This window comes from Biomphalaria glabrata, chromosome 12 (assembly GCF_947242115.1).
Source record: "Biomphalaria glabrata chromosome 12, xgBioGlab47.1, whole genome shotgun sequence".
Lineage (NCBI taxonomy): Eukaryota > Metazoa > Mollusca > Gastropoda > Planorbidae > Biomphalaria > Biomphalaria glabrata.
Window position 1 is genome coordinate 9,771,596 of NC_074722.1, and position 13,263 is coordinate 9,784,858.

The following is a 13,263-nucleotide window of genomic DNA, read 5'->3' on the forward strand; positions in this document are numbered from 1 at the left end:
AAAGTGTTTTAGAGACAGTCTTTGGTCTAGTTTTATGCATTCATCTTCACAACCCATTTAACTGAAATGATTCTATGAACAATTTGACTTTAAAACTCATACACTCATTCTAACACTGCACATGCTCATTGTTACACACTCACTGTTGCACAAACATACATGCCCATTCATTCCCAAGCAACTGTATGAACACTCTCACATATTCATAGTACAAAAAGTTGACTAAGTTTATCAGCACTGAAAAGCAGTAAAGTAAAAAAAGGAAAGTTTCCCCTTTCAGACCTTGTGATCTATGGGGGCAGATGATGTAAAGGTCATCTGTTAACAAGGGTGTTATGTGGCCAGCACAACGACCAACCGCCTTTACTTTTCCCCAACTAATGTCAGGTACCCTTTAGAGCTGGGTGGACTCAGAGGCGCACAAAGATCCTGAAATAAAAATACCAGTCTTCACCAGGATTCAAACCTGAGACCTTGGGTTCGGAAGCCAGGTGCTTACCGCTAAGCCACAGTGCCTTCGAAAAGCAGGAAAGCTAATTGGATATTTTAAAAGATTTATTGATGGTAAACAAATTTGCAAGCAAGTGATCTTAATGCCCAAATAAAAATCATTTTCTTATTCTGATTATTATTATGACACGTTCACAGGTGGTTTACAGCTTAAATGATGGTCTACAATTTGATTTTAGGTGGAGTTTTGAATTTTTTATTTGACATTTAAAAGCAATCCTGAATCCATAGAGTTCTATAGGATACCAGAGATATATTAGAATAAAAACAGTAGGTCATGCACTCAATGCCATAGTTAATTAAAGGCAACAGAAAGAAGCAAACATTTTCTCCCATGGATGAAGAACTTTATTAAATGAGAACTATCTTGAAAATACAGTGGTATGACAAAATAGAAAACACCAAACTGTGGGAGATAGGTAGACAGAGAAATATAGAGGTGCAGATCTTACAGAGAAAGCAAAGATGAATTGGTCACACCTATAGAAAAGATCGAAGCAGGACGTTTTGGCGCCGCCGTTTTGGCGCCACCGTTTTGGCGCGAGCCGTTTTGGCGACGGGACGTTTTGGCGCGAAATACATTATGTACGTTTATTGTAATATTTCTTTTAAAAGAATTATTCATATCTATGTTTTGCATGAGTGTTTGTGTTAAGACATTTTTCACGTACTAAATGTAAATGTGTGTTTGTTTTTCACATCATTTTCTTAAACATTTTGGCTTGTGTATGTGTGTTTATTAAGAGGCATACTTTTATTTTCAAAAAGGTTTTTAAAGATATTACTTTAAAATTAAAAACAAAAATCGCGTGGGAGAGGGGAGGGATGGAGGAAAGAGTATATACAAGGAGTGAAATGTGAGCAGAAGAGAGGGGGCGGGATAGGTGTCACATGTAATGACCATTCCCAAGGAGATGATCGCCAGACGCATGACGCCAACAACCAGTGCTCGGTGCTGGTCTTGTCTTCATTTGTTTAACTCTACCTGCATCAATGCGAGATGTGTCACCCAAATCACCCCTACCCAATTTCTCAAAATATATCTTTTCACGTTAGAGTTTGTACTGACCACATTCCGTGTCTTGATCTTTACTATGTGTGGAGTTATTGTCGTCATTCAGCGTAACAGAGCTTTAGATGTTAACATGGTTTTTATTATATTACAGTGTGACACTTAGCTAGTTCGTATATTACACTAATGTCAAAGAAAAAAAAATCTTTTGGAAAGAAATCCAAAAATGTCATCCAGTGCGATTAGCAGAACTCACATATAGCATGTCATTACCATTCAGGAATCTGACTTATTATAGGCCTATATTCATGAAATAAGCAAAACCTTTATAGTTAAAACAAAACAATTCGCTGAACGGTGTTAGAATTCATACTATAGATACAATATTATGGTAGAGTGAAATAAACATTGTTATAAAAGCTACGTGATTATTAAATTATCGTCAAATGATATCTCGCGCCAAAACGTCCCGTCGCCAAAACGGCTCGCGCCAAAACGTCCCGTCGCCAAAACGGCGGCCCCAAAACGTCATGTACAGAGAAAAGATACCAACAACAGAGCTAGACAGGCCTTAGACTGAAACCCCAAGATACAAATGCAAAGGAAGACCAAAAAGAATGTGGTGACTCAGTGTATAAGATGAAGCAGAGAGGACAGGAAAGAGCTGGGCAGCCATAAAAAAAACTAGCAAGAGACTGTGGAGAGTGGCATGTTTTTACTGAGGCCTATGTTCCATGAGGAACACAAAGAAAAAATGATGATGATGATGGACAAGCCCAGCTGACTACTGTCAAAAATGCAAATAAAAACTAATTGCCATATCACAAGCTCCTCAGGGCTTGCAAAGACCTTCCTACAGAGAACAGTGGGCATATCAGGAAAAAGAAGAAGAGGCAGAGAAAGTGATGGGGAGACAACATTAAAGAATGGACAGTCTTGTAATGGAAAGAAACTCTACTCAGAGCAAAAGACAGAGAGGAGTGGAGAGAGACAGTCGACAGATCATGTGTGGTGCCTCCAACTTACATCTAGTAAGGGGGGGGGGGGAGGTGGCTGAGAGATAAAACCCTTGCCTTTCAAACCAGGGGGTCTAAGGTTTATTATCACTGTGAAGGTTGGGATTTTGAATATTTTGGGACTTTTGAGAAGCCTAAGAGTCCACCCAACCCTAATGGATACCTGACATTAGTTGGGGAAAAGTAAAGGTGGTTTGTCGTTGTACTGACCACATGACACTCTCATTAACTTTCTGACACAGAAACAGATGACCTTTACATCATCTGTCCTATAGATCGCAATGTCTGAAAGGAGTACTTTACTATACTGTGAATACAATAAAGGAAAAAAAAATCCACTGACCTCTGAACATGTATAATGGAGAAGGTAGTATTACACCTCCCATGTCAAAAATGACTGCTTTTGGTAATTTTTGGTTTGGTCCATTAGTAGACTTCCTAGATGACACTGCAGCTGGAAAAAGTGCCCTGGAACTAGATGACATCTTGCTGAGTACTGAATGAGCTTTTAGCATTCTAAAAAAAAAAGTTATTTGTATTACAACTGACTGTAGAAATAAACAAATAGCATAGATGTCATAGATCTAGGTCTATATAGTATATTATTTTAGATTTGGTTATCAATTCATTTTTTAAAGTCACAGTACAAATCAGTTTTGCCCTTACAAAGTGCAGTGTGAACCAATCAAAATGGATATGATTCAAATTTATTTATTCCTGTAAAGATATTTGCTATGTAAACTATGTTAGATCTATATAAATGTTTGTTAGACAAATTTCTTATTCCATGCTACAAACAAAATACACAAGTGCTCCATTAGAGTTAGGGCATAGAACCAGGAATGGGTTGCTTTATTGAAACTTTATTTGCAACATTTACCAGATCTAGATATCAAGATTTCTATATCATAGTATTCATAGATCTATCTAGATATAATGATATAAAATAATAATCTACTAATCATAAAATGGGCCCTTAAAACTTCATTAACTTAAGTTAATGGGGCTATCATCATTACATATATATAATATATAGATCTAGATAATGTCATATTATGAATTAGTTAACAATTAAGATAGAATCTAGAATTAAAATAGATTGAATAGATCTATAATTTATTCTATACTATTGATATTGCTATCTTAATCTAAAAAATTAAATCTTAAGTAGTCTAGTAACTTAGGTCTTAATAAATCTTATTAATTATACTATAGTCTTATACTTATACTTATTTATACTATTATAAGTATACTTATAATTATAGTTTATAGATCTAGTATTCTAGTAAGTTATAGTAGTATATCTAAAATCTAAACTAGATCTATAGTAGTTTATTTATTTCGGACATTACATGAATTTGGACATTCGCTGTTTTTTGTGGTCATTAAATAATTATTTAAATATGTATTATAAAACTAGCACGCTGTATAATGTGCTTGTCCATTTTCCAATGATTCTGACCCAATTTCCTTCCATTTAGCTGTCTTTTTATGTACGAAAAACGAATTTAAAATTTGTTAGTCAGGTTGTTGTTTTTTCCTATGTTACCCGGATGACTTTACCTCTTCCTAGAGTTAAGACTATATTTTTTGATTGGCTTAGTCTATACTAATGAGCCCGGCAATATTTATTCTGTTTTTGGAGCTAATTTATTTGATTCATAAGCCAAGTTTTCTAATTCCATACCAAAAAAAAAATTAATACGGTGTCCGAATTAAATTACGATTTTCTTACCAAAATTTATTTCGGACAGCCAGTTTTGGACATCAATAAAAATGATCTTATATTATATTTGTTCGTTTGTTGTTGTTAATAGAGAATAAATGGGCAAATGTTTGGAGTGAGCTTGGTACATTGAATGAAGTTAAATGCTTAGATCTAGACCTACTAGATAGATCTAGATTTATATAGAGAGAATATAGAGGATTCAGTTAGGCAAGAATGGCTATCATAACCTGTAGGGGCCTACTATACTACAAAAGATCATCTGTATTAGAAATTTATTAAATTAATAAACAAAAAAACACAAACATTCAACACACATCTAATCATGCAAACCCCAAACATTCAACACACATAAAATAAACAAACATAAAATAAGTCTAAAAGTCGTTGCAGAAATCACTATTCCAGTGACCTAATTTTGGTAGAATAAGTGTGTTCATATTTTTATTTTTTGTGTTCGTATTTATGCATAGTTTGAAAACATCAAAATGATTTCATGTGAGGGGCTATGCCTGGGGATCTTAAAATTTAGTTAATGTTAATATAGAATTAAAATCTGAGTTTATTGATGCCTAAATATAGAGACTGTCCGAAATAAATTATGGTGTCCGGAATCAAATAATGTGGGTCAAGTGTGTCCGAATTAAATGAAAACACACGGCCTCTTTGACCTTAAATATAATAACAAATATAGGTTTAGGGAACAAATATAAGTAGTCATCCTTATTCTCCTTTAACTAAAGAAGATTTTGATACGTCATTTTCTTTTCTATGTCAAACCATTGTAAAATAATGCGCTGTCAAAGTCAAACTTTCAAATTTGGGCCTATAGGTATAGGTGTCCGAATAGCATAAACTACTCTAGATCTATCATCATGATCTAGATCTATGTTGATCTAGAATCTCTAGATTATAGATCGGTCTTACTCTTAATTTTAATTAAAATCTAACTCTTAACTTAATAAGACATTATTATAAGTCTTACTTAGCTAACCTTAAACCTAAGTTCCTAAGGCTAAGTATGATCAGTAAAATGATCAGTTATAAAATATTAAAATCATCATCATTTTTATCATATTTTAATTTTATCAATTTTATGCCTTAAATTAAAACTTAATAATTTTTCAATAACTTAAACTTTGAATAACATAGAATAGACGACATAGTGTAACCATAGATTAAATAGATACCTAGAATCTAGATCTAGAATCTAGTTCAGATCTAGAAGTTGAAGTGTAAATATAGATTTAAAATCTAGACTAGATCTAAAGTTTAGATTCTAAACCCCATAGACTAGTCTAGACCATGGCCTGGACTTTGATCATCTCAATATTCGATTCGCTATATAAGTATATTGCAGTCTGAAACACTTAATTCCTACTTTCGTTTTCGCGATGAAAATAAAAAATATGCCAGATTTTAACAGATGTATGCCAATTCTTGTTTGTATGAGTTTATTTTAAGCTCACTGTATTTAATTTTACTTGAACGCATCTTTTATGTACCAGGGTCCGAAGATTAGTGAGGAATGCAGTAGGCATACTTCTCGTGGCTGCGCAGTCCCAGCTGTGACCTACATATTTTGTCACATCCAGGGCAAGCATAACCAATGTCCTCAGGTAGTCGATTTAGATTTTCTTTTCGCCGTCTGCGTTTGTCCTCGGCAGCAGATTTTCTTTTCAAATGTGTATCCCGCGGCCTTCGTGAGTGACCTCCGGCTGTCTCGTTCTGAGGCCGCATGCAACCAGGTGCTCTCTTTTATGTCAGCCAAGGAAAGTTAACGCCTAAGCTGGTCTTTGAAGCGTTTCCGTGGGGCGCCTCTGTTACGTCGACCACCTTTTAGCTCACCGCATTCACACCGTTTTCCACTACCATAAATAAATATAATATAGACAGGCCGATAAAAGAGTTTTATGAAACGAAAATTTGTGACTTGCAATTTTGTGTACTTTATTATACAGCCATAGACATAAATAAATATAGACTGGCCGAAGGAAGTAACTACATGTAACTTGAAAATATGTATAGGCCTATCTATATTGTATTCGGATTTCCGAATTATGAAAAATTGCATGATCTTCATTCTTAGAGATCAAACAAAACTACACTGTCATCTATTTGTCATTAACTATGTTTTGACTAAAAACATTCAAGATTAGATCTAGAGCTAGATCTACTTAAAACTGAACGAGCATTAATAAGTGAGTGTGAAGATTGTGACATTGTTGCAATATTATGTTAGGCCTTCGGCAATTTCTCATGATGCTCTTAAAAAAAAAAAAGTCTGGAAAAAGTATTGCTTGTTTGCTACACTTCCAACAACAGTATATAAACGCACGATGTCTAAGATTCTCTACAGATAATATCTCCATCTTTTCTCCTCTTGCTTATTTAAATCTCGAGCCTTGACCCTTGTTGTCATTAGTGTTGCTAGTCACAAACTTCAGATTCCCTCCAAGCAAGTGATGTGTGACTGAGAGGCTAAAACCGCTTGGCTACGCCTTTACCACATTACAAGGGGACTTAAGTTCAAATCCCGACTCTAAACATTGTTGTGTTTTCTGAGTGGTTGGAAAACCTTCTCCCAGAGACCCCTCCCTCCACTGGTCCACCATATAGATTGGAACATTACTAATTAGTAATTTAAAAAAAAACACAATCATAAACTTGTTCACAATCTGTTACAACATGCAAGGCTTCAAAAAAAAAGTGTAAATGTGCGTTACCTTCAGAGATTTCAAACAATTACAATGTGTAGTTTTACTAAGGAATTGTGTCCTCAGTTTGTTGCGCCCACCATCTGATGGCCCGTGCGGCCCGCAACACCCGCACATAGCTTGCTTCGCCATTGGCCTACGATAGTGTGTTGTCTAATGTGTGCGACAGACTGACAACAGCAACAGGAGGTTGTTCATCTTTATTTCATCTTACAAATTATTTTTAGCTTTTTTTATTTTCTTTCTTTTTTTTTTTTTTTTATTAAATATGCCAATGTGTGTAAGTGTGCAGGCCTATGTTGATGTGTACTGATACACTGACACTACTAGACATCATTTTGATTATAATGTCAATATAAATAACCAATCTGATCTCGAAATTCTCGTGCCCTCGAAGTTATTGCTTTTTCACGGACCCAAAGCGCTAGAGCTCTCTGCATCGAGGCATTTTTTTTTAAAACAAGAAAATTGTGTCGTAAAATATTAGAAGTCAAGATAAAGAAAAAATTTCCGATAGACGTAAAGCTAACCCTTTGCTTATTAAGAATGTAGACATTATTCATTATCGTTATCAATGAGGTAAGCCTACTTATTTATTATTATTCATTCATAACTGATTAATTGAATAAATCTCCCTCTTAAGCTAGAATTTATAATAAAGTTAAGTACACTAGTAAACATTTTCATCGAATGGATTAGAATTTTAAATTAAAATTCAACTAATAAACTTTCATTCTATTATCTATATCTAGGTCTAAATGCCATATCTAGGCCTAAGTCACAAAGAAAATTGAGAAGTGAAAAAATAACGTAGGAAGGAAATGAAAGTTCCATAACTCTTGTCTAAATCATTGACTGAAAAGTCAGTGCAAAGCGCATTTTTTTTAAATATTCGAAGTCTTGATCTACTGGAATCTAGTAGGAAAGGCCCATCAGCGAAATGGCATATAAAGCGAACACCTCCCCGTAATTTTTATCCATTCTTATTTATTTCAAAAGTAACTGCAGAACTAATAAAATGGTATTACAAAGACTCCATTTTTCTACATTTCCCACATATTCACTTTCGTTTTCCCTCATAAAATAAAGCATAGCTGAAGGTCAAAGTTGACATGCATGGAAATTTCATTCTCAAAACGTTTCCGGATAAACGAGAATAGGTCCGAACTTAAGGCGATTTTAAAGCACCACTGGACATCGGCCGAAAAAAAATCGCCTATTATGCTTCTAAATAGATGAAGAAATAGTTAGCTAGAATAACTAAGGCTATTCATTCCGTTGAAAAAAAAATATCATGGGGTGTTCGCTCAAAATGACCTTTTAACTGAAAACCTATTCAGCGAAACCCCTATTATAAGCTTAAAAAGCCATTAATAATAATTTAGTTACTGATTTATTCTGTTTTTCTTTTTGTCTTATCTATTGTTATTGTTTGTAAACTGAAATATTAAAATAATAGGCCTATTTTTAACCTTAACCCAATGTCTTCGATTTCGAAGATTAAGGATTAGTGCAGTAGCCTACATGTTTCACATGTCTACGCCCAGTTGCGACCAGCATATTTTCCCGCATTTTCTTTCCGTCTAAAATGTTTGACTCGCACCTCTCTCTCCAACAGTCATATACTGGCAGTTACTTTCCTCTATGCCAGTGAGGGTGAAACGAAGCATCATTTGATCTTAACAGCGCTTAGACCTATACGGTTTATACGGGGGAGGGGGGGACCTCTGTTTTTACCGTCCTCCTTTTTTTTTTAACTGGCTGGTTAACCTCTTGTTACTAATTAATGATATTAATATGTGTATAGATGTTTAAAAGAAGATAAGAATTCATTTTCACTGGGTTCCCCCACCATTCTGAGATTAGAATTTCAGGAGATTTCCAAGAGTTTTCCAGGAGAAAATATTCGATTTTAGGAGCGGAAAAAACGCTAACTTTATATTTAGTAATAAATATAAGAATTACCATATAATATACATGTATAAAATTACAAAATCTCTCCTGAGCCTTTTGTCTCCATGCCCGAAACCCAAGTTGTTGTAGATCTACCTCCCATACATCATCAATCCATCGCATTCGGGATCTGCCTTTGGGTGAATCAGCGCGCGTGTGTGTCGGGGGGGGGGGGAGGTCGAGTTGATGTTGATTAAATTAAGTGCACTGAACATGTGTTCTTAAAAAAATAGTCACAGTAACGAGAGTTTATGAAATGGGGAGTAAAATGACGTGGACTAGGGAGGAGGCGAAATAGAATTTTGTAGTTTCTTTCTTTCTCTAAAAGAAAAATATTTGATCTCAAGTTTCGTAGGCTATATAAAGACATCAGTTCCAAGCAGAGAAAGGAGATGTGGAGCACAAGAAAAGTGAAAACAAATTTAGGCCTAATGTCAAAAGGAGGACAATAGTTAGGCTATAATGCTTCATGGAAGAAGTTAGATGATAGAACTAATTGAAGCATAATTTCCTATATTTTAACACGCTATTTCGCTATTTTTTACGGCCTTTCGCTCATTATGACTCCCGCGAAAATTGCGTTCGCTGATTAGGTCCGACCCCTACCGCAAGTTGACTTGAATTATAAATTTAATAGCTGATATGGAAAAAAGATTCAAATTTAGTTTTATCGCCCAATAGCTGAGGAGTCCGCAGATGTTTTCATCTTTTTAATACGTTTAACCATTGCGGAGTTATAAATTCTAAACTAAAAACTGGCACAAAAGCGTTCGCCATTGGTCCTTTCCCATAGATCTATTATTTAATTTGTGTACACAAATCGAAAATGCAGATCTAGAATCTACTTATAAACATTTGAAAAAGTAATCATGAAGATGAGCGTCAAAAATTAATGATTCACCGAAAATTCAAAATTAAAAAAAAAATACAATTAATAAATGTAAATAGTGTTTTTTAAAGATTTTCTTGTAAAAAAGAGAACGTTTATATTTATATGACATCAACAAAAAGCATTAGCGACGTCAAGGTTGCTCAGCACGCTGCCATTTTGTTTACAATGATGTCACAGAGGTGTTGCCAACTTAGTATTATGAGATTTTCTTTTTGTTACACTTGCTTAAACCGGTGATGCAAGCTTGTTTGTAGGCATAAATTATATAATTAACTATGTAAACTCTTTTTTTCCCTAATAATTATATTAATAAAGTTGCAATAACACAAATATATGCTGAACTTGTTTTTTTTTGTGTTGATTTGCTTTTTTTTTGTGTTGAGTCTATATAGCCTAGATCTAAATATACGATAAATATTATGTTTTGTTCTGTTGTATTTGAGTCACTGGTAAAATAGTAATCATGTGGCAGTTTCTAATATTTAGGTGATTTTGGCCAATATAGAGCGTGAAAGGATGACATTGTGACCCGCTTCTATTGAACCACGGATAAAATAATCGGCCAGGCTATAAACCATTTAAGAAGAAAGTCAAGCTGTAGTAACCGGGTAAAAAAAAACGTAGAAGGAAATCCAAGTCTAGTAACTAAGTAGGCTAGTAGTCGGTCGACCTGAGAGTTGTTACAAGTCTAGTAACTAAGTAGGCTAGTAGTCGGTCGACCTGAGAGTTGTTAGAAGATTTTAGAAAAGTAGCGATGTAAAGAGAAGTTATTAGGTCACAGTAGAAGTCACGTGAGAATTTAAGCAATTATAAAAGTCTGTATCAAGTAATTTACTAGTTTTATGTGTTGAAATTGATGTGCTCGTCTTTAATAGTAGTTAAGTATCTGGGCAACAAGCTGCTAAGAACATGTAGATTTCATTTCACATCAAGACATATTTCATTGTATATTTCATAGACAAGTTATTTCGGGTGTTCATGGGCGCCCGCAGGATTTTTTGCAGGGGGATGCACCTATGTCTCAAAGTCGTAGCTTCAATTTTTTCCCCCGAGCATATTAAAGAAAAGAACTGGTGTCCCCTCGCCCCCCCCCCCTACCTATATGATATTAATTTCACTGTAAATGCATGACGCGTATGACGTAATCATCTTCTTTTTTTGAACTAACGTCTGTATGATATAAGATAAGTAGATAAATACTTGTTTCATGCTCTTGCTTCGTTTTAGGATGTAAACAAAACAGGTTGAACTGAGCATTAGTATTGCTTGAAAAGAGAGACGTTAACGAAGAAACTAACGAATCCAGATACAGACTGTAAAGCAGTGTTCTTTAATAATCCCAAAATCCAAACAAATGTTTTTTGCTTGGTGTGTCTGTCGACTACAAATTATCAGCAGCACTAATTCATTACCTAGTTTGTCTGCCAATAGTCTCGCTTTCCTCAAGATGCCATCCCTGCATTTTAAAATGCACCAAACATGTTGTTTTGTTTGTTCGTAAAATGTTTTACATGTTTCGGATGTTCCTTCAGAGTTGAAGATAATTACTTCCTAGTCCAAACCTCTCGCAGGACGACGGGAGCGTGCAGGGTTTGAACCCTTGACCATCGATAAATCTGAACGACAATCCAGCGCGCATACCGCACCACCAGGCAGCCATCCAACTCAAAGATCTTCTCAAATTGATAGCTGACTAAAATTTTTCCTCCAAGACAAAAAGAAAATAACATTTTATCATATTCTAGGCCTTTACTAAATACAATGATAGATATAATTATGTGCAAATGAAAAAAAAAATCGTCACGACTACCGGTACGTGCTACAGAATTTTGAATTGCAAGCCCATAATAAAGCGTGCATGGTCGGACATGAACTACAGATTAGCTTATTCCAGTTTATTACAATTATATAGCTTATCCTCATAAACTTTATTTCAGTGAAATCACTATATGCTAAGTTGCTTCGTATCAGAAGTTAATTGATTTGAAGGTGTAAAAAACATGACAACTCACATACTTGTTTGAGATTCAATGTGACATTTAGTGAGTTAATAGTCATTTGACTATCTCGTGCCTTATTTAGGAAGAAATAATTGGTCTGTATTTGACCACGGGGTGAAAACCTCAGTTACTTTTTGGACTCCTGAGAGTAAGGAGATGTATGTATGTATTGTGTAAGAGATACGAGATGTAATATAAATGGGTTCTAAGTGATGTATTTCCATGGCTGGAGTTGCCAAGTTATTATGCACTATTTTATTATGATTATTAAACGTTTTGTCTGTTGAGACGATGCTTGCTTCTAAATATATGTGTTGTGGTCAGATTACTCAGTGAACATAGTGGCAATACGCAACAACAAAATTGATCAGAATAAAGTTATTTAATGTTTGCACAAAGAACGTTCTAACAAGGCCAGAAGAGGCCCTAATACTATACAAATAAACATTCGCGTTATCAGCATATGTCAAAGATATGACAGTTTCGAAACAGCTTATGGACCTGATGTAATCAGAAGAAAAAGGGAACATTATTGAACCCCAACCCCCCTGGCTACGCCTATGCCCAGTAGCGGCCTTAGGGGGTGGCAAGTGGGACAACCCCCCAGGCCCCGCGATTGGAGATTCCATTGACACTGTCAGCTTCGAAAACCAGAACAGTTCTCATATTTATACTCAATATCTTTGGAAATCTTTCCAGGCATCTTTATAATACCAAATACTATTTCTATGTTAGCTCTTAACATGACATAAACAGCACGAGGTTTCTGTACATCCCGTTAAGTGTGTGACTTTGTGGCTGGATTTAGCTCTGAGAATGTCAAATGGTAGCACAACGAATAACGTGATGCAAGAAAAATTAGAAAATAAAAACTGCAGTAGCACGCAGTCTTTACAAAAATTCTAGCGATTGTACAGTACCTTTAAGAAAACAACACCGCATATCGTGGGAGAACAGAGAAACAAACGAACAACGGTGATAGCCGAAGTCGACCCAACCATGCAAGTACATCTTTGAAGAATTAAGAACGCCGAGGCTCACGGCCATTACATCGGGCATAGGATTCAAAACGAGCATATGAACATTATGGCATCAGAAGTAAAAGGGAACATTATTGATAAAATCAAACTTTCAAAATATTTTTCCGTCATTCTTGACTACACACCTGATGTTAGCCACAAAGAGCTGATGTCCCTTATATTGAGTTTTTTGGACGTATCCTAATGTTGACAACTTAACAGGAAAGGGTTTGCCTGGCGCTTCTTGCTGCGCTGGTAAACGTTGGTCAGGACATCGCCGATTGTCGTGTCCAGGGATACAAATACAATGGAGTAAACTTGAAGGGGAAGCACCAAGGAGTCCAAGCACACATTATTCGCATCAACAATCAACCTTTTGCGCTCTTCTTGCGGCGGCCATAATCTTAACCTTCAGAGT

The 13,263-nt window shown here is 35.4% G+C and overlaps 1 protein-coding gene across 2 annotated transcripts in view; it reads right to left on the reverse strand.

The window, feature by feature from the left end:
- The window catches only part of LOC106070268 (acyl-CoA dehydrogenase family member 10-like), a 28,874-nt gene extending 23,254 nt beyond the window's left edge, over positions 1-5,620 (reverse strand). For both annotated transcript variants that reach the window (XM_056005937.1, XM_056005936.1), the window contains exons 1-2: positions 5,455-5,620; positions 2,882-3,054 (exon numbers count right to left, since the gene is read on the reverse strand). In XM_056005937.1, coding sequence (XP_055861912.1) covers positions 2,882-3,053 — 172 coding nt within the window. In that variant the 5' untranslated portion in view covers position 3,054; positions 5,455-5,620. The remainder of the gene's footprint in view (positions 1-2,881; positions 3,055-5,454) is intronic.
- Positions 5,621-13,263: the final 7,643 nt, after the last annotated feature.